This window comes from Helicoverpa armigera, chromosome 29, assembly GCF_030705265.1.
Source record: "Helicoverpa armigera isolate CAAS_96S chromosome 29, ASM3070526v1, whole genome shotgun sequence".
Taxonomy (NCBI): domain Eukaryota; kingdom Metazoa; phylum Arthropoda; class Insecta; order Lepidoptera; family Noctuidae; genus Helicoverpa; species Helicoverpa armigera.
This window is the reverse complement of record NC_087148.1, coordinates 5,118,715-5,140,935: the sequence shown is the minus strand read 5'-3', so window position 1 is coordinate 5,140,935 and position 22,221 is coordinate 5,118,715. Positions and strand designations below refer to the sequence as shown.

Here is a 22,221-nt window from a genome sequence, read left to right as displayed (position 1 = left end):
GCTGCACCTGTTTAGACTGAAAGCCGACCCAAACATAGTTGGAAAAAGGCTAGGCAAATTGATGATGCAAGTCACACATTGTGCATTTTTTTCGCATGATGAAAAAATGCTGAGAGACAATACCTAATAGAATCTGTTCTATTGCTGCTTTTCAATAAGGATCATCAGCCTTTTTTACCGTACCACATGCGTGACCGTACCACATCCTTCTCACGCAGAGAAGGAATGAGCGTTAGCTACCACGTGCGATCAAGGCGTAGTGGCGATTTCAATCAGATTTTATATTTTTTAGATTTTATATGTTCAATATAAATTATTACATAATAAATCTGTAGTTAATAATAATTCAATTTAAAATTTTCAATTTAGCCATCTGTATAGTATAGATAGATAAAAGTAATGATGACAAGATAAATTCAGATTTATCAAAATAATTTATTGAAAATGAAACTTGTAATTAATAATGACTTAGACACAAAATATTTCGGAATCACTATGACTTGCTTTTAATTATCTTAGATTACATTAAATATTAGCCATAGGAGAGTTATCTCAACAGTCATACCTACTTATCTACCTATACTACTTTTCTAAACTACCTTCTTCTTCTTCCTCCTGCCCTGTTCCCAATTTTATTTGGGGTTGGCGCAATATGTCATCCTCTTCCATTTTCCCCTGTCACTCGTCATACTGAAACTCACTCCCTTCCTACTCATGTCATCTTTCAGGCAATCGATCCATATTTCGTTATTACTTTTCTATACTAACTTTTTATCATAATTTAAATTTACTTGCTGATCTCCACGGTTTTACGTGCATGCTGAGAGAATTACTTCCTGCACCTTTTTAAGAAGTAGGCCTAATGATCAAATAAATCTCTAAATCATTCAAACATGGCTGCTAAATAGCACTTTTTGAACGTCAACATTTACAAAAAACAACACTGGACTGTCTATAGGTTAAAAGAACCTTCCAACAATGTTTTATCACACAATAGTATACTATGAAATGATTTCTGTTTTTCTCAGGCTTAGATTATAGGTACCTATCATTATACATATACATGATTATGTATATAAGTTAAATCAGTACAATAGTTTTGCTGTGAAAACTGGGCACAAAGTAAATTACTTTTGTATATTTATAATTTAATAACATTAGTAAGGACTTGTCAGTTAAAAAGTCATAAATCGAAAACTTAGATTCAGATTACAGAATTATTTTGAGGGATACCAATCAATCAATACCAACCAAAAGGGTAAAAGGAATCTCTATTACTAAGACTTAACCGTCAGTCTATCCCTCAGTCAGTCACCACGCTGTATCTAATGAATTAGATAGAATTGATATGTTCACAGAGGATGTATTTACAAATAATAAAGAATGAAGATGTATTTACACATTTCAACAATGAAAGCTACAAAGCAATAAATCTTGTACAGGGCTCCCATCCAAAAAAAAAGAACAATATTTTTTGTTTTTTTTTTTTAGGTTTCTGATTGACAGCTTAGCATTTAATAACATTTTTAGACTACTATCGCACCTGATGGCAAGCGATAATGAGTTCTAAGATACCCATTCTTTTTCAGTAACAAACAACCTTAAAACCGAAAGACTTGAATGAAAAATGAAAATAGACGAACTGGGAACTCCATGGAGTCACCAGTTCGGTCAATAGGTTGTCTTTGGTTCTTCTACATGAGAGAAACTCTTCGGAACAACGCCCCTGGCTTCTGACTTTTTATAAGAGAACCTGTAATAGGTTTATCCTATTAATAACAGAATAAATAGAAAGATAATTTAATTTTTAATTCTATTAATTTTGTACAAATTCTTTTCACTAGTAACTAACTATAGTCTGTTTTTTAATCTCGTAGACTAAATTGACACTTGCAAAATGTCAAACTTTCTAATAATTTTGCTAGCTCTGTGGTGCAGTGTTGTACTTACGATACCGGTTCGTTGAATCGTAACTTTTTATCTATAATAGACGAATTTAATATTCATTTAAAGTTTTATATTTAAAATTCACGTACGGACACATGGCTGTACGACGTGCTACAAACTGCCAGGGATATCTGACCACGCAAAGCCATGCGTAATCATCAAGGATAAGCCCATTATTTCAGGATGACTTATTGTAAAAAGTTACGATTCAACGAACCGGTATCGTAAGTACAACACTGCACCACAGAGCTAGCAAAATTATGAGAAAGTTTGACATTTTGCAAGTGTCAATTTAGTCTACGAGTTTAAAAAACAGACTATACCTATGTATGCATATTTAAAAATATTAATATTACCTATATCTATTTATTTATGAAGGTAAACTAATCTAGTGTTTGGGTTTTAAATAAACAAAATCATTGAGCTTAGTCAATAAATTAATCTTTATAGTTTACATATCATAAACATGAAAGAAATGCAGACAAAATATAATGAATATGTAATTAATAGAAACAGTTGTGTTATGTGAATGTGCCAGAAATAATCTTAATTTGATAAGTATTAAGAATGCGATGTATCTTAGTACTAAGGAAACAAAAGAATGTTAATTTTATCACATAGCACAAAAATACCAAAACATCGCACTTGAAACTAATTTTATGTCAGTCGATTATGTTTAAAAATCTTTTACCCGATACCAACGATCTCCAAAAATGTTTAAATGATTGCAATTAACAATTTTGAGGAAATTTCGAGTTCACGATCAAAGAAAAACGAAAAAATTTTCTTTTGTTTTGTTTTATTTTTTTTCTCGAATTAACGTTTAAGTGATGTGACAGACAAACACTGGTGCCAACAACATAACAAAAAAATATCGATACAAAAAAAATCGATAATCAATGTCAACCTGCGTACAAAGAAGAAAGCTCAAAAGCCTGCAAACCACGTGGAGCGCCAAGGTCGAATTTATGTTTTCAACTTGTCAAGCGCGGCGTGTGATAAATTAATTCTACGGGCCGTTATCGTTCTGCGAGTTAGAAAATATTCAACCTTATTTCTTTGAACATAAGGTACATTTTCGTCTGCGCAACAAGCCCACGCATAGTCGCCAACCCAGGCAATATATCTTAGGCCGTGTACTGCCCCTGACAGTTCGTAAACAAACTGGAGCTACCGCAACAAAGGGCTACTGTCATTTTGCGTTGTAAATATCAAGTTTCCGACTACAAATATTACGAACAATACAAAATATGGTACCAATAATGGCTATTTTATCGAACGCTCACCGATTATTGACTTCAAAACGACAAAAGAACAACATTTTAATACACTTACCAGAAGAAATCAACACGAGGTTGAGTAACGCAGAGTCATCTGTGGTAAATCTTGCACATATCGATCAGCCTTGCAGTTCTCAAAAACACTGACGGGAGAAAAAAAAGAACGAAGAGGTTAGCACCAAAATTCGTCAACTGGCCGTCTATCACTCGTCACTGTTGTAGTAAATAGAGTTTTTATTGCTAACCGACGCGTAACGAGTCAGCAAACGTAGTCTGCTCGTTAAATGATTCACTATCAAAATAAAAATAATCCGGCAGACGCTGCGTCGACGGCCGCGCCACTGTCTGTCTGCCGTGCTGTCAATATTCGTCAAAACGAAAATGGCGACACCCTCGACGGAATACGATCAGCACCGGCCTGCCTGGTGTCCCCGTCCCTGTCTTTCTCGCACGAGGGACAGGGACGGAGCACAGACGTGTTGTCTTCGGCCCGACCGGACTGATTTGTGATGTCACGCCCAGCGGCGTAACGTTTTGCGTAATTACACGTTCATGAACGCTTGTAAACTTGTTTTAATAACGTTAATTTACGATCGTTTCGTATATGAGGTCGCCAGATGAAAGTGTCGGCTGATAGATACATTAATTACAGTGGAAAGCGAGTTATTTTTTTAGTAATACCAGGCCTCTGTCACTCGACGTACTTGCGCGCGATAAATGCCTACCGCTCGCTGGGTTACCGGTAGCCCCACGCGGCACAGGGCTTTCGACAGCCGCTCGCGACGCGCGCGTTTTATGTTTATTATTTTTATTTGTGAACATTATTGTTTATTTGGTTTTTAAAATTATCTAATAAACTGAAGAACTATTTTGATTTGTGTAGGTGTATATGTGACTATTTTAGGAAAATATAAAGGTTTCCTATTATATATGTAGGCATTTAGAAATATTTTATACCTATGTATGAATATACATAGGTTTCTATTTTTTAAGTAAAAATACTTATCTTCTTTGTCATTTTAAAAATAAGCGATTTCCTTTAGATACTTAAATTATAGATACTTATACCTTATACTTAGTTACACGTGCAATGATTACCGAGTTTTGTAGCTAAAAATATTTCGAGTATAAGTAGGTATAGTTCTCGTCCAACTAAATGGTGGCTTGGAAAATTGCATATATCGCTGCGCAGAAACCAATTTTGGGTAAGTAGGTATGTATCAGCGGTCAGCGGTGTTGTGCCAGGAGTAAAATAGGTAAGTATAGAATACTTGCTTGTTCTGTGCTCGAAAAGTAGTTGGGCACCTCCACTGATTCGGGAAGTCAGTTACAAATAAGCGTAACTTTGTTCCCTATTTAATTGTAAGAGGCAACCCTACGCTCGCTGTCGGCACGGTCGCGGTCACTGAACTGTGCGCTTTCGCATTGAAATAACAATCGAGCGCTCGAGTTTTTAAGGTTCATTTTCTAACGCAGCTATGAATTTGTAGGTAGTTTGGGAACTTGTAGGTGCTTATAACAGTAGGTATGGACTTTTTTGTATGGAGTGATTTATCTGTTACGTAGTAACTATTATATAATCTGTGGTAATACGTCTTTGCGCATGCTAGGCCCATCCCACTACTCAATATCTGTCGTGCGAGCGCCTCCTACTTCTTCTTATTTTATTCAGTACCGTTTTTTTGGATGTTCATCTCGACTGCATTAATACGATGCGAAAGCAGTCGCAATGCAGTTTGATTAATAATAGAGTTGAGTCTATAAATTTCTTTGTCTCCGTCCGTAATTGAGTTACGTTTGAGTTGTAACATTCCACTTTTTGTTATAATGCCTGCGTGCTGAATATGTGCATCGTGTTTATAAATTTTAATTGGCCATTGTTCTGTTTTATTTTTGTATGATGTTAAAATGCATTCGGCACATGTCGTTGTAATGTCGATTGTAATTTTAATGCAATGCTATTATCATTAACATTCTTTTTTAAGATACATAATTACAGGTTTGAAACACATCCTTGAAATTGCAATCTTTGAATTGATTAAATTGATAGATTAACCCATTATTTTCTGATTGCATTAATGAAATTGTAAATTGCCAATGATTAGGGAATTAAGATTTTGTAAAAGCAAAGATATAATCTAATCATGCCTTCAGTAATCACATTTTTGTGATAATAGTAGAATCCTATGTCAAATTCTGTCAAATTTCAATTTTGACATTGACAATCGTATCACTACAATAGTTAACCTTGAATCCGAATATCGATACTTTCAGAATAATGTATCGATTCATTTTTCTTTTCACTGATTTAAAAATACCAACATTACAAAAAGGAAAATATTTTTTTATTTTCTTACCTTAAATTGCCAGTATGAAAATGTTTTCGTTGTAAACTTTTATTACTTCAGAATATAAAACTAACAACATGAGTTATTTGTCTTTTAAATAGTAGCTGTAAAAATAAATAAAAAATCTATACAATTCGACATTGAAATAATAATAAAATCATACAATCCATTATCAACGTTGGCAACCCAGTCAATTTCAATGTCACATTCAAATTATTTCGTTTGATTTCCGTCCGTTGATCTTTTGAAATAAAAAGTTGGTGGTTTCTCACACGATTTGCTTTTGATTATAATTAATTCAATTTCTAATAATCATTATGTCTGAAAAAACTCATTCTTCACGTTTGTCGTCGTACAAAAACGCAGGACATGGCACAACTGTAAGTAAATTCATTAATTTCAAAATTCTTTGTTCGAAAATGGAACGATGTTCTTTTTTCGTCGACCACATTTTACTTTTGAAATATCTTTTATATATGAATCTGAGTTGCTAGTTATTCTTTTATTTATTTAATTGATTTAGACAGCTTCTTGTTTTAATTAGTATTTGTACCATAAAGATTGAGTTAACAAAGAAAATATTTTAATTTCTTTGTCATGATTACCTTCTTCTAACTTTCAAATCAACTTTTTTATTTTCTTGTAAATTCTATATCAATCATGTAAGTATACATAATACTCAGATTCGTAATTATCAGTTTAGAAAATGATCTGTAACCTTTTGTATCACACAATGTCAAAAACAGGTGTTTCACAAAGTCATCCAACCATTTTGAAAATTATATTGCCTTTTTAAATAAAAATCAGCTGTTTAAAGTGCTACATTATTCTTTCGTTATTATATCGGAAGTAGGTAAAAATATACCTACTACATATTTGTAGTACAGCAAATTGATGAATAAATGGTGGATAAAAATTGGAATAAACTGTTCATCTTTAGATTTATTTGGTACATTTTGATTTCTTTCTTCACTTTTGAAGATCAATATATTCCAGAAGTATAAAAAAACTGTAAATTTTCTACAGGATCTCCGTCGCAAGCGTGCAGAGCTCAGTGTGGCTCTCCGCAAGCAGGCTCGCGATGAACAGATCCTCAAGAGAAGGGCGATGTCCCCGGAGGCTGGGGAGGGCCAAGAGAATGAGAAGGTTTTCACTCCTGCTGAGATTGTGCAAGGTAAGTTATAGAGCTACTGAATGTGTACAGAGGGAACTACTTTGTTCTTTTGGAAAAAGTTCCTGGTATCGATAAATGATATTTCTTTTGCAAACAAGTTGAAATCATCACTTTTTTACATATTAAATTGACTCTTAGATGTTAGATGAAGTTAGTTTCTTTTACAGAGCATAAAATAATTTATTTTCAACCTGACCAAATCTATGGTTTTGTATTATATTCCTGTCAATAAGCCCTCTATCCTGAAGGTCAGTCTGTCTTATCATAGTTTGGTAGTTAGACAATCAAAATTATATACATGTGTAATTACAAACTTCATATTTTTAAGACATCTGTCATGGTCAAATGAGTTGAAACAAAATATCCATTCCACCCGTAATGATCACTGCCATGTATTTATTATCACCTACACATGTCATGTTTTTGCTAATAAATTTATCTATACATATAAACCCAATTACAATTTGACTATCTTTTATATACCTTCCTCTCCACCACTTAATTCTCCACAGGTCTCCGAGCCCCAGACCTGCCAACGCTCACAGCATCAGCTCGGGCAGCTCGCCGCATGCTCTCCAAGGAACAGAACCCTCCCATCACTCCGATGGTCAGCGCTGGAGTCATTAAGCCTTTGGTTGATGCGCTGGATAGAGATGACTGGTATGTAGCTGTTTATTTGTTGACTAGTTGTTCTATCTAGTGAGAACTTCTTCATGTACTTTTTATCAAAATTATAGTCTATGTTCATCAGGGATAGTCTAGCTTTCCAAGATTGTAACTTTTAAGATTGATTCAATAGATGCTGAGTCATTAGAGTACAAACAAGGAAACAAAAAAAAAACAATTATTACCTATTTACCTTATTTTTTTATTTCAATTAATGTAAATATTTTGTGAATAAATTACCCATTATTACCTTGGACTTTTGAATTCGGACTTTGAATCTTATGCAGTTGAGTACCAGAGTTTGTCATGGGTGTCTATCTGACTATCTGATCTCCTCAATCTAGTTACCCGTGCAAACTGATACCCCTCGGCGCGACTGGTTCTCAAGTGCTGGCTTCTGAGTACCAGTAACAACTGCTAAAGATTTTCAAATAACACCCACCAATTTAAAAAGCCTTCCAATGGAGGAACTCGTCATGACTAGATAGAGACCCAGGGACCAACAGACTTGCTTTACCTTATGCACAATCAACCTATGCGTTTGTTGCATAGCCACAAGCTCCTCTACATAATAAATATTTTTTTGCAGTCCCGATCTTCAGTTTGAAGCAGCCTGGGCTATTACCAACATCGCTTCCGGCACCCATGAACATACTATGGCTGTTGTTGATGTAAGTTAATATTATTTCATGTTTTATGTGTTAATTTTGAAGATTTTGTATACTTTTGTATCATTTATTTGTATCAATTTTGACAATTTTAAGAGCTAGTAAAGTAGGTCATTCATAAGTGCTTGTAAAGGCCTAAATGAAATAAATGATTTGGCTTTTTGACTTTGACTTTGAAGGACCTACTTCATGCACTGTACTAAAAAGTAGCCTATGATCTGTATCTATTACTAGCTCTTTCCCTATTGCCTTTAGGTACATGGATAAAATAATATAGCTTACGTTCCTCGGGGGTAACATGTATTCTCCTTTATTTTAACTTGTTCCTTAATATTTGTGTTTTTTTTTTGTTTTGTCTATTTCTTAAAAGTAGTAGCAATTGCTATTCTTACTATATAGTTTATCCGACTGTACTTTATTTCCTAATTTCTACAGGGCGGAGCCATCCCCAAGCTAGTAGCCCTCCTAGCCCAAGGCGGCATAGTAGGCGAACAATGTGCCTGGGCCCTCGGCAACATCGCTGGCGACGGACCTCAAACCCGGGACGCCGTCCTGTCCCAAGGAGCCCTAGCTGTGCTACTGCCTCTGATGACCAGTACCACCACTTCCACCCAGCTGAGAACTGCTGTGTGGACTTACAGCAACTTCTGCAGGTGAGGGAGATGATATAGGGCTCCGGAGCTGTCTCAGAGAGCCCTAGCTGCCTCTGATGACCAGCTCCACCCAGCTGAGAACTGCTGTGTGGACTTACAGCAACTTCTGCAGGTGAGAGAGATGATATAGGGCTCCGGAGCTGTCTCAGGGAGCCCTAGCAGTCTTACTGCCTCTGATGACCAGTACCACGACTTCCACCCAGCTGAGGACAGCCGTGTGGACTTACAGCAACTTTTGCAGGTTAGAGAGATGATATAGGGCTCTAGGACTTCGGAGTAGCTGTTTCAAGGAGCCCTAGCTGTCTTACTGCCTCTGATGACCAGTACCACGACTTCCACCCAGCTGAGAACAGCCGTGTGGACTTACAGCAACTTCTGCAGGTGAGAGAGATGATATAGGGCTCCAGACCTGTCTCAGGGAGCCCTAGCTGTCTTACTGCCTCTGATGACCAGTACCACGACTTCCACTTCCACCCAGCTGAGAACTGCCGTGTGGACTTACAGCAACTTCTGCAGGTGAGAGAGATGATATAGGGCTCCAGAACTGTCTCAGGGAGCCCTAGCCGTGTTGCTACCACGAACCAGTTCCTCTGTGGGCTAACATGCACTTAGCTACTGTACGGGAGGCCTCAGGTTCGATTCCTTTTAGAAGATTAGCAGAAGAAATAGTGAGTGCACCTGCGTCTGCTCAAATGCTCGTGCACTATAATATGTCCTGCGCAGCGCAGCTGATCTCCTTATATGAAAACAGCCACCGAGACCGACTATCGGCTAGGACGCCATTATTTAATAACTTACGTACTTAAAATATTTCTTTCAGAAACAAGAACCCGTTGGTGAAATTCGACTACGTGGCTCCCGCCTTGCCATACATATCCGAGCTATTGGAGATCGCCGATCAAGATGTGTTGGGTAAGTAAGAATAAGATTTTTACTTGTATAAACATATACATTAACAAAAGAATATAAATTGATTGCTTTCACCCATGTTCCCGATGTCCAAACAGAACCACTTTCTGTAACTGTATAAAAAACTAAAATAAAATCAACTTTAATAATAATAATATACTTAAAAGCATCAAAATAGTAAATACATACATACATACAGGTCAAACAGAGAACCCCTTTTTTGAAGTCTTTACAAATGCAGTTTTCAGCCTAGTATTTGTCAGATATAGGCATAGGTTTTAGGTAAGTAATTGAAATTTGTTTTTAAGATTTATTCCATAAGCACATTCAACATTAGTTATAGTAAATAGTTCATAACTTTACAGCCTATTTTTTCTCCCACAGCGGACGCTTGCTGGGCCCTATCCTACCTAACAGACGGGCCAAATGAACGCATAGAAGCAGTCCAGCTGACTCCCAACCTACTCCCCAGAGTGATTGCATTGCTAGAGCACAAGTCCCCAGCAGTCCGCACCCCAGCACTGAGGTCTATCGGCAACATGCTCACTGGCTCTGATGAACAGGTAATATATCATCATCATCATGCTACATCATCATCATGCTATATCATCATCATCGTCATACTACATCATCATCATGCTAGATGAAGCTGACTGTGCCATCTAAATGACTTGGCTAGCCTATTCCCTTGATGTAGTGGTGGGAACATGCTACATAGAAGCAGTCCAGCTGACTCCTAACCTACTCCCCAGAATGAAAAAAATCTTTTATTATTATTATTTTTCTGGATAATCTATTAACTAACTAAGTTGTAGTTGTATTCTAGTGGCCGTCAGAATCGCTGTTACTCCTCACTAGGGCTGCCACCTCTAATTTCGCCAAACCCGGACAAACATTATAAAAACCCGACATTTGGAGTAAATCGTATTTTTTCCCCGAATGAGTACGATTTTTGTTAAACAAAATAGTACCTATATACTTAAATTCAATGAGGTGCTTCCTTACATGAAAAGTGTCCGGGTTTTCCCCGGACACTTCTTGAAACCCCGCCCGGACGGCCTCCAAGCGAGGACAAATCCGGGGAAACCCGGACGGATGGTAGCTCTACTCCTCACCGATCCCCTCGCAATATCTACATGTAGGAAGTTGTTACATAATTGCTACCAGCTACCATTAGTTGCTAGCACTTGCTACCCTGGTGATTTCGAAGACAGTTAGCATCTAAAGGTGACCGCTATATTTCCTATAATATTAAGTTTAAGGTTTATTAAACACCATTTCATTCTCCCACAGACAGACAGATGCCTAGACGCCAACTGCCTCCCCCCCATCATGGCTCTGCTCCGCTGCGGCAAACCCTCGCTCATGAAGGAGGCCGCCTGGGCCGTCAGCAACATCCTCGCCGGCACCCAGCAGCAGATCCAGCGAGCTATACAGGGAGGAGTGTTGGGGCATCTGCTGCATGTGCTTGCTGCTGAGGATATTAAGTAAGTGGACTAGATAATGATCTGCTTAGCCAGTTCTCTAATAATTAAGAACATAATTGAATGCATAGTGAAAATGTAAGAGTACATTAGACACTTTGTAAGGGGAGTGCGTAGGTATGCATGTAGGTACAGTTTAACTTTCATTTGCATTGTATAATTTTGTCAGCCTACTATTGTTACTGTTTAACTCTGATCTGTTTTATATTGTAATAGACTGTTTGTGAAAATATTACTTTTCAAAAAGAGTGTTGTTGGAGTTTCTCCATGAGACCAACTTATTGGAACCATGCAAATAGTGTGACTTCATAGGTGCCTGCAAAGACCTATGTGAAATAAAAAGATTTTGATTTTGAAGGCGAATATAATAAATCGTTTATTCAAACTAGGCTGAAAAACAACACTTTTTGAATGTCAAAATTACATAGCACTTACATATACTGCAATTACATAGCCCACCCTTCACCAAAAAGGTTTGCAAAGATATGTTAGACAAAATAGAAAACAAGTATATAAGTGAAGTACATGTATAGGGAAGTATATGAAGGATTTAATATATATATATATAAGTATTAGGGAATGCAATCCCGACTCGAGATTGCAAATTCGGGATCCCGCGGGATTGGAAATATCAATCCCGCGGGATCCCGGAATTTTCGGGATCCCGTCTAATTAAAAAAAAAATAATTCAGATGACTGAAAAAGCTAATAACTTCTTGCTTTAATTAAAATAACATATTACTCGAAAGAAAATAAAAACCTTTATTCTTTAATCTTACCAACTAAATAATAATCAGGTTGTAAGGAAATTAACGTTGGTAAATTAGGTAACCAAAACAATAAGCTTATTTCAAGGGAATTAGGAAAAAGAGTGATTTTGAAAATGACTCCTTAAAAACAAACGGTATCTATTAATAGTTTCATCTGCTAAACGGCATCTAATGTCCGTTGCAATGTACCCCGCTGCTGAGAATGCCCTCTCCGACTCAACGCTGGTTGGCAACAGCGTGGCGAAGCAATTATATGCTAACTGCAAAACTCGCCCCCTTGTTCCTCCACACTCAAACAAATCCATTTCTTTTTTAATGGTACATTCTAATTTGTCTAAGCTCGTGGACGTGTGTTGCGTCGCTGACCACTGCCGCCCAATCCCGTCAATCTCAAACTATGATGCGTCGGGATTGATCCCGAAAAATTACACGAGATCTCGTGAGATCGGGATCCCGCGGGATCGGGATTGCATTCCCTAATAAGTATATAAGGGGAGTACGGGTAGTATATCAGATACTATTCATATAAGGGCAGTACCAAAATGGAGTATACCCACTGTATAAAAACTATACAAAATACATACATAGATTACATCTAATTATTCCATTCAAGTATAGTTATCGGCACGGACATTGAGCTCTCGGCGGAAGAGTGGGGATCGCTTTGCGCACCGTACACTTAAGGCAATAAACCAATAAATCGCTTTTGCGCAGGTGAAGGTCAGGGCTCAATATCCGTGCCGATATGTATAGTGTCTGGTACTCTCCATACAAATAAAACTAATTTATCACCCACAGATGCCAAAAAGAAGCAGCCTGGGCGATCACCAACCTCTGCCTAGGCGGTACTCCTGAACAGTTAGACGCCCTCATCACCGCTGGCTTCCTGGAGCCCTATTGTTCGTTACTACATGCTGCAGACCATAGAGCCATTTCTGTTGTGTTGGATGGACTTACTAATTTGTTGCAGGTAAATAACATATGTATTAGTAATAATTTGTCGGTCATGGCGGCTGTTCTCATACAAGGAGATCAGCTGCGCTGTGCAGGACATATTATGGTGCAGGCACATTTGCTTGGACACAGGTGCACTCACTATTCCTTCACTCTCATAGCGCGATGCCACGACAATCCGACACCACCGGCTGAAAAGTTTACATCCGATTCACGGGTGCATCAATCACCAAACTTTAGGCTCCGGGCTACTTTATGATATTTTCTAAACCTTCAAGGCGAATGGAACCCGAGACCTCGTGCACGGTAGTCAGACTACCACGAACTAGGTACTAACGACTGCCTATCTGACCTCCTCAACTCAGTTACCCGGGCTTGTTGTCAGACTTTCTGGCCTCTGACTACCCGTAACGACTACCAAAGATGTCGAAATGACAGCCCTTACCTACAGATTATCGTGCCCTCCGAAACACTGTTTTTATAATCATTTTTGCTGGGGAGTTTGTTCCACCACTTCTTCTTCTCAGCAAAAACACATAGGAAGTGGTGAAGGGTGGGCGTTTTTGGGGGTTGTCTTATGTAAATTCCTGACGTTCAAAAAGTGCTGTCTTGCAGCCAAGTTTGAATAAATGATTTTGTATTTTGATTTCCTTAATTATTTATCTTTATTTTCTAGGCGGCTCTGAAATATGGTCAAGTAGATCCTCTGTGCATGAGACTTGAAGAGATCGGTGCTTTGGACCAAATCGAAAACTTACAACAGCATGAAAATGAACAGGTATGTTATGCCATTTAAATCTATACTAATACTAGCAAACCCGGCGAACTCCGTTTCGCCACCAGATGGCTTCGTTTTATGTAACACTAGTTTCTGCCAGCGGTTTCACCCGCATCCCGTGGGAACTACTTCCCGTACCGGGATAGAAAGTAGCCTATAGTCTTCCTCGATAAATGGGCTATCTAACACTGAAAGAAATTTTCAAATCGGACCAGTAGTTCCTGAGATTAGCGCGTTCAAACAAACAAACTCTTCAGCTTTATAATATTAGTATAGATTTTGTTTTGTGATTAAAAGATAACGAATTTTGACGCTTTAACGAGATGGAACTGTATGTGAAAAAAGAAAGATTTTCCCGCTTTTCTGTTGAAAATTTTCCTGAATTTTCTTTGCTATAAACCTCACGGAGCCCGAGACCTTTCCAACGAATGCAAAACCGTGGAAATCGGTTCGTGCATTCTGGAGTTATAGCGTCAGGAAGGAAAACCCGACTTATTTTTATGTAGTAGATAGAGGAATCAACCTTGAAGGCTGGAAAACTATTGAACCAATTTGAAATCTTTTATTTTCGAGTAACTCTGTATTTTGTCTGGGTATGGGCAGAAGTTCCTATGGGGCGTTGAAACTATCTTTTTCGGCGACCCTGGGAAATTATTACCCGTATCGGGATAGAATATAGATGTTATGGGTAAGTATAGCACAGCTTCTTGAATGTGAAAGTACTTTTCAAATTGGTGCTTTAATTTTGGAGTCTTTAGGGTGCGAACAAACAACCGAAAAAATGATTCCTCATTATCTATGTATATAAAAGAAAGTCGTGTTAGTTACTCCACTTATAACTCAAGAACGGCTGAACCGATTTAGCTGAAAATTGGCCGGGAGGTAGTTTAGAGCCAGGAGAAGGACATAGGATAGTTTTATTACAAAAAATAAACATAAAAAATACAATTTATTCCGGACATACAGCGCCATCTATTGTTCAAACCAAAAATCTGCCGGATGCCACTATTCCACGCGAACGAAGTCGCGGGCAAAAACTAGTTATATTAATATAGATGATACAGGCTACATTTTATCCAAGCCCGGGATGCTGGTGAAACCGCAGGTGGAAGCTAGTTGGTAATGATAAATAATCCAAATGTTTTCTCTCCACAGATATACAAGAAAGTCCTGCACATCTTAGACACATATTTCGGTGAGACGGACGACCCGATCGCTCAGCCCGAGCAAACGGAACAAGAATATCAATTCGGAACTACAGGCAATCAAAATATTAACTTTTAGTTCATAAGCTTATAAATAACTGTAGTTTGTAAGAAAAAAACTTTTGATACTACTCTCTAAATATGTAAAAGAAAGTCGTGTTTTATAACTCAAGAATGGCTGAACCGTATAAGCTGAAAATTAGAGGGGAGGTAGCCTAGACTAGCCGAGTTTTTGTCACCATCCGGGACGCGGGCAGAAGCTAGTATGATATAATATAACAGGTAGTCTATACGTTATTTTGAGTTAAAGCTGTATCAAAATCTGTTCAGCATTAGCATGATTACAAAAAAAATATCCAAATACCAACTTCCATATATTATTTTATTAATCGCAGCTGCGTTTGTAACACGAAATTCCATTGGTTATTGAAAATAACTCCGCTCTGCTTCTATGGAGTCTAGGCCTTTTTTTTAACGTCGTCTAAAATCATCAAATGACCCCTCTCGCTGTGGGTTAGCAGCGGTGAGGGAGTGTCAGACTCTTACTGACTAAAAGCCGTCGTGTTCCGTCATAGGCCGCGTATGTACCAGGGCCGCGGTAACTCACGCGAACAATCCCGCAGCCGCGGCAAGCCTTGGCCCTGCTGGGCCCCTCTGGATGGAGTCTAGGCCTATTGAGTGCAAATAGTATAGAGTATTTAGAGAGTAGTTATCAAACCCTTAGATATAATAAACTCGCATTACAGTACAAAAAATAGAAAAAATATACATTAAGAAAATCACTTTTTTATCCATACTGACAACTAAAAACATCTGTATTTCAGAAATTATTTATTAAGTTCTTTCAATTTGTTAAGTCGTGGTAGGAGAGGAATCCTGTATGTTTATTCCTAATTTAACCAAAATATCAAGCTGGTCTTGATTCTACCTTTAGTAAGATAATAATTTAAATATAAGTACATACATGCATAATTTAGTGAAATTCATCAGCTTCTTGCCAAAATTTTTCTGTTCATATCATGTCTCTTTACCCCCATACATTGTCATATGCTTAGCTATTTTCCATGTTGGGGTCAGCTTCCAGTCTAACCGGATGCAGCTGAGTACCAGTATTTTCTTCTGAATATATTATCATTCCATATTTTTTATCAGTTTAACCAACTTCTCGAAAAGGAGATTGTCATCCATTTGTCATTTACTGTTTTATGTTATAAAAAGGCTGAAAAATCATTTAGGGACCAATTTTTAGCTTAACTTCATTATAAAACTTATTTTTGATAACTTTTTAGAAATCATTATTTTTGCAAAAGATAAGCTACGTTATAAAATCTTGTCTTAAAAAGTACTAGGTATAATCACAGTCTAGACCAAAGTTGAAGTTCTAAACCTAGTACTAATCCCGGTACTTTTTCAAACCACGTTTTATAATAAAGTGAAGTGTTTTTGATACGAAATAGTGCCTTTTTTTACTTATATTCGAAAATACTTATAAAACTCAATATTTGTTAAAATTTTTGAAATGTGTTGATCAATTTTCGAGCTTATCAGAACTGAAATTATTATAGTTATTGTTGTAAGTTTTTTTTTTTTTATATTAAACGTGTTATTTTTCGTAATTTTAAAGTTTTCATTCATCTTAAATCACTAATTTGAGATCTAAAATATCAAACTGCAAAGATATAGCTCTTTATCTAATATAACATTATTTGTTACCAATATTTTAGAATAAAAATGGAATAATAAATCATCATCTACCTAGCTTTTTCCCAACTATGTTGGGGTCAGCTTCCAGTCTAACCGGGTGCAGCTGAGTACCAGTGTGACACAAGGAGCGACTGCCTACCAGTTACCTGGGAAACAATACCCATTGTAAGACTGATTGTCAGACTTTCAGGGGCCCGATTCTGCTAAGTTAATAATGTCAAAATTGAATCGCAATAGCAGTTTTAACCTTAGCGGGCTTTCTGCTACTAACATAAGACCAATTCGTATTCCAATGACATTTGATTGGTTTGCGATTGGTCTGTCATTTGGGCATTGCGGCAGTTTGCTCTACAATAATATTGCAATCCTAACTAATATTATAAATGTGAAAGTAACTCTGTCTGTCTGTCTGTCTGTCTGTCTTTTCTTCACGCCTAAACTACTGAACCGATTTGTGTGAAATTTGGTACAGACATAGTTTGGAACTTGAGAAAGGACATAGGATAGTTTTTATTTCAAAAAATAAAAAAATAAATAAAATTTATTCCGGACATATAGCGCCATCTATTGGTCAAACCAAAAATATGCCGGAAGTCACTATTCCATGCGAACGAAGTCGCGGGCAAAAGCTAGTCATAAATAATTTGCAGACAATATGATTCATTATTGAATCAGAGAAATGGATAAAAACATTTATTTAAAAGGAAAAAATAGTGAAATGCCACACGCTACAATCGTAATTGAGTCGTGATTGGATCTCAGTCGGATGAGAATTGTATGTCGCTTATATACAACTAGCTTCTGCCAGCGGTTTCACCCGCATCCTGGGGGAACTTCTTCCCATACCGGGATAAAAAGTAGCCTATAGCCTTCCTCGATAAATGGGCTATCTAACACTGAAAGAAATTTTCTAATCGGACCAGTAGTTCCCGAGATTAGCGCGTTCAAACAAACTCTGCAGCTTTATAATATTAGTAGAATCGAGCCGTGTGCGTTCGCGCAGCGGAATGTTGTTGAATTTAAAGATTTTAATTATGCAGATAATTAGTGTAAGACCTCCTATAATTGTGTATGGTAAATAAAAATTTGTGTATGCAGCCATTGTGGAGAAATTCACCAAAAACAGATTCCGCTGGGCGAACGTTGGCGAACGTTGTCCTGGCGGAACTTTTTTTAATCCATAGACTTTAGAAGAAAAGAGATGTCCGTAGTGTGTATTTGTGTATAATTGATTATGTATGAATGAAATCAGTGCATGCATAAACTTCGGAGAAATTCAAGTTTCCGCTACGCGAACGTTTGGCCATTAGCTAGTTTCCATATAAAGCGTTTACATAGAGAGCTGTAGATTTTTACATACGTTGTTTTGAATTTGTTTATATTTGTTTAAAAAACAGATTTAGAAAAGTCGTAGGGTTTAAAAACGTAAAATACACTTATTAGGTCTTAGTTCTTAAAGTATGCAGTTTGGGGTCTAGATTTTCACGTTTACACAAACCTTGTAAGTGTCTCCAACATGTTGCCAAGTGTCAATGATGTTCCGTTAGTAATTAAAAAGTTATAGGATATTTTACCATGAACAGATCACTGTTTACAAAGCAGTCGAATATCACGACGTTCTTTGCATGGTAAAATGTATGCCAATAATTAGTTTAATCATTCAACTATTCACTTGCAAAATTTCATGTCATTAAATTCAGTAATTAAAGAAAGACAATTAAAATATCGAAACCCTACATAATCCGACCAAGTTCGGATTGCTAAAGCCGTGCCATATGTCTAAGCAACGTTCTTAACTTGGTAGGTTAGTATTTATTAATATGGTACAGTTGCGTACACAAGCGTTAGAAAAAAATAAAACAATTGTGTTTCTTGATTGAAAAATATTTTTTAATAATAATACCACTATCTACGATAAAAATAAATCTTCAATTAACAAGTACTTTTCTATTTAAATATCCGTGTACAAAAATATTTTTATTATTATTACTTACATAAATTACTTGACTACGTGATTAAAAATAACGTTAATAAACGTTATGTATTTTAACTAAAATGTCGTAGATAGTGGCATTATTATTAAAAAAATATTTTTCATTCAAGAAATGCAATTGTTTTATTTTTTCCTAACGTTTGTTTACGCAACTGTACCATTTTAAAAAATATATTAACCTTCCAAGTTAAGAACGTTGCTTAGACATATGGCACGGCCGCTTTTTTGTAGCAATCCGAACTTGGTCGGATTATGTAGGGTTTCGATATTTTAATTGTCTTTCTTTAATTACTGAATTTAATGACATGAAATTTTGCAAGTGAATAGTTGAATGATTAAACTAATTATTGGCATACATTTTACCATGCAATTCCTTTAGGACGTCGTGATATTCGACTGCTTTGTAAACAGTGATCTGTTCATGGTAAAATAGCCTATAACTTTTTAATTACTAACGGAACATCATTGACACTTGGCAACATGTTGGAGACACTTACAAGGTTTGTGTAAACGTGAAAATCTAGACCCCAAACTGCATACTTTAAGAACTAAGACCTAATAAGTGTATTTTACGTTTATATTTTTATCTTTTAAACCCTACGACTTTTTCTGAATCTGTTTTTTAAACAAATATAAACAAATTAAAAACAACGTATGTAAAAATCTACAGCTGTCTATGTAAGCGCTTTATATGAAAACTAGCTAATGGCCAAACGTTCGCGTAGCGGAAACTTGAATTTCTCCGAAGTTTATGCATGCACTGATTTCATTCATACATAATCAATTATACACAAATACACACAAATTTTCGGACACATCTCTTTTCTTCCAAAGTCTATGGATTAAAAAAAGTTCCGCCAGGACAACGTTCGCCAACGTTCGCCCAGCGGAATCTGTTTTTGGTGAATTTCTCCACAATGGCTGCATACACAAATTTTTATTTACCATACACAATTATAGGACGTCTTACACTAATTATCTGCATAATTAAAATCTTTAAATTCAACAACATTCCGCTGCGCGAACGCACACAATCGAGCCCCAGATTTCTGACTACTGACTACCCATAATTTGAGAACTGAATAAAAATACCATGTTGAGAGTTTCACCAGGAATTTATTACATTATTAGTACTTTTAACTTAAATCTAGACGAAGTTATGCTAAGTTATTCTAGGCTTTGTTGTGCTCCTTCAGTTTTTCTAGTTGTTGCCTGAAACAGAAAATATAAAACAATTATTACAAAAGATAAAATTGGTATTTAGTTGAAAATCTTTACAAAAATATTTTTTCCCATGAGATTTGCATTAATCATTAATAATTCAATTGCAGTAGTTTAATTGTCAAATAGATAACATAGTTTCGGAGACATAACAAGCCATTTTTCTAACTACTGTCCATATCGGGAGAAAATATGCTCCACCTACATAATGTTACTCGGAAAGAGTGTAGCTTTCCAACAGTGAAAGAGTTGTTTCAAATTGGATTACTAGTTTCAGAGCCACATAAATTCAGGGTACGAACAAACAAGTTATCTCTTTATTATATTAATATAAATGACAAAGCATAAATAAAAACAGTACCTAACCTGAGAAGGTACCTTAAAATAAGCTTAAGAATAACTTCTGTACACAATAAATGTCAAATATATGAACAACTAAAAAATTAAACTTGACTTTTCATAAATATTCATAATCACACTAACAATAGATAATTTTTTGTTAGAACGTGAAGGTTTGCACATATTAGTTCTCTGTTCAATTGTTTAATTTAATAAATCGAGGTACCAAACAAAACTTTTGACGTCACAAAAAAAATACTAACCTCAACTGCATATTAAAATCGTCTTGCACGATGTCATCCTCCCAATTATCCTCCCAAACGGAGACGTCTTCATCATCAGCGTCTTCCGTTCCCCAATCTTAAAACAAACAATAGAAAATTACACCAAAAACTCACGAAAATTGCTCCCGAACTTTGTAGTATAACAGTAACGTAAATACTCACTTTCCGCGGGAAATTCTTCGAATTCATCATCTTCTTCAAGAAGGCCGAGGTCTACTTTCGGTTTGTCTGCCATTTTAGTATCGAATTAACTGTATTTTAAGCAAAATTGAGATTAAGTTATTTATTTGGTTTGCTTTCGAAGCAAAATTGCAAGCTGTAATTTGACAAGTCACTGTGATATTGTTGCCAACAACAGAAACTTTTTTCCCTTTCCGAATTGTAAATTTATTGTCATCTGGCAACACTACTAGCAAAAATACGTCGACGGTGCACAGTGGATCCAAATTGAAAAATAGTGGACTTAGGCAACAAAGTTCCAATATCGATTCCATATTATTTTATGTGATTCTTCATGATATTCCAGACAACTTTTACTCTTGTGAAATTTCTTCTAAAGTTGATCGTTTGTCTGAAAAAAAATAAATTAGATTTTTTTGTATGGAGCAAATCACGTTTATTTTTTTTTCTTCAATTGTACGAATATGTTAGGTCTGTGGCGTGAGTATATGATACGTAGGGTCATTCTCTATCCAAGAAAAAATATATCAGCGCCGGCCATCTGCAGCCGCGCGAGTAATCATTCGGTAAAAAAATAATATTTTCTATGACATTTTTTGCCTTTTAAGATCAATTCAAAGTATATTTTCTGTCTCACTTGGCTGTTTTCACCTTATTTTTGGCTAAATATATAGTTTTAATGGCACATAGGTACTCACAACTAGTAATTCTAGCAGAGGTTTTGTTAAGAAAATTCAGAGGAAGAGTTGTAGCGCTGGTACTTAACAAAATTGAAAGACAACGGCAAAACGAATCTGGCAAAAGTAGTCGAATACGTTTCCAGTAATCCAGAAACGCTATCCCATGTACACGAGCGACTATTCAAAAAGCAGAGCCTAAGTACCGTCTCTGAAGATAAGTGCTTAGCTCTTTATACCTCACTTGCGCTCTCGAGATGGAAGTACTTACTTAAGACTTCAGAAACGTCAGAGAGAGACAAACTCGGAAAACGGACAGAACAACAACAAACGAAGACATCCTCCCATGGACTTCTAATAAGCTCTGATCCCCACATATCCTACATAAGGCCTAAAATAACGAAACAGGTTCATGCTGAGTGGTTGCCTGAAGCAATTCAGTTGTTACAGACTACCGAGCCTCCCTGTGATAGCGAGATTATGGAGGAAGAAGAATGCCTCATAGCAGAGTCCGAAAATTTGCCGGACCTACTTCTGGAATAAGAAATAAAGTGATCCGGCTCTGGACTGTTCCCACAAAAGCCCATACAATAATTTCACAATGTTCTTTCGATCATACGTACGATAACTTATACTATACTTTACATACGCTTGATTATGTATATAATGATTATCAACGTCTTGCCCATAAAAAAACAAACTATTTCACCTATATTTGACAATGGTAGTAAAAAAAATTACTACCAATCAGAGACGAGCATTTTTCGATGACTAATTAGTTATGCGCTTAAACAAATGAGTCATTAATCACAATGCAGGTGCCACCGATAATATGCAATAATAACAAAACCTCTGCTAGAATTACTAGTTGTGAGTACCTATGTGCCATTAAAACTATATATTTAGCCAAAAATAAGGTGAAAACAGCCAAGTGAGACAGAAAATATACTTTGAATTGATCTTAAAAGGCAAAAAATGACATAGAAA

The 22,221-nt window shown here is 36.4% G+C and overlaps 2 protein-coding genes across 2 annotated transcripts in view; one reads left to right on the top strand and one right to left on the bottom strand.

Annotated features, from left to right (window-relative positions):
- Positions 1-4,037, bottom strand: part of LOC110382452 (homeobox protein PKNOX2) — a 46,399-nt gene extending 42,362 nt beyond the window's left edge. The window contains exon 1 of the mRNA XM_064042604.1: positions 3,283-4,037. The gene's annotated coding sequence lies outside the window, so the exon portion shown is untranslated. The remainder of the gene's footprint in view (positions 1-3,282) is intronic.
- Positions 4,038-5,752: 1,715 nt separating this feature from the next.
- On the top strand, positions 5,753-15,681 carry LOC110382454 (importin subunit alpha-1). Its single transcript, XM_064042603.1, has 11 exons — positions 5,753-5,955; positions 6,602-6,749; positions 7,262-7,409; positions 8,005-8,086; positions 8,519-8,736; positions 9,557-9,648; positions 10,030-10,208; positions 10,939-11,132; positions 12,698-12,869; positions 13,530-13,631; positions 14,787-15,681. The coding sequence occupies exons 1-11, from the start codon at positions 5,893-5,895 to the stop codon at positions 14,913-14,915; spliced, it is 1,527 nt and encodes a 508-aa protein (XP_063898673.1). The 5' UTR covers positions 5,753-5,892; the 3' UTR covers positions 14,916-15,681.
- The last annotated feature ends 6,540 nt before the right edge of the window (positions 15,682-22,221 follow it).

Bases quoted from the DNA above. Each gene is read 5' to 3' on its own strand.
- LOC110382454 (XM_064042603.1), top strand. From the start codon at position 5,893: ATGTCTGAAAAAACTCATTCTTCACGTTTGTCGTCGTACAAAAACGCA. The intron at 6,750-7,261 runs GTAAGTTATAGA...AATTCTCCACAG, and splicing joins TCCTGCTGAGATTGTGCAAG to GTCTCCGAGCCCCAGACCTG. The intron at 7,410-8,004 runs GTATGTAGCTGT...ATTTTTTTGCAG, and splicing joins GCGCTGGATAGAGATGACTG to TCCCGATCTTCAGTTTGAAG.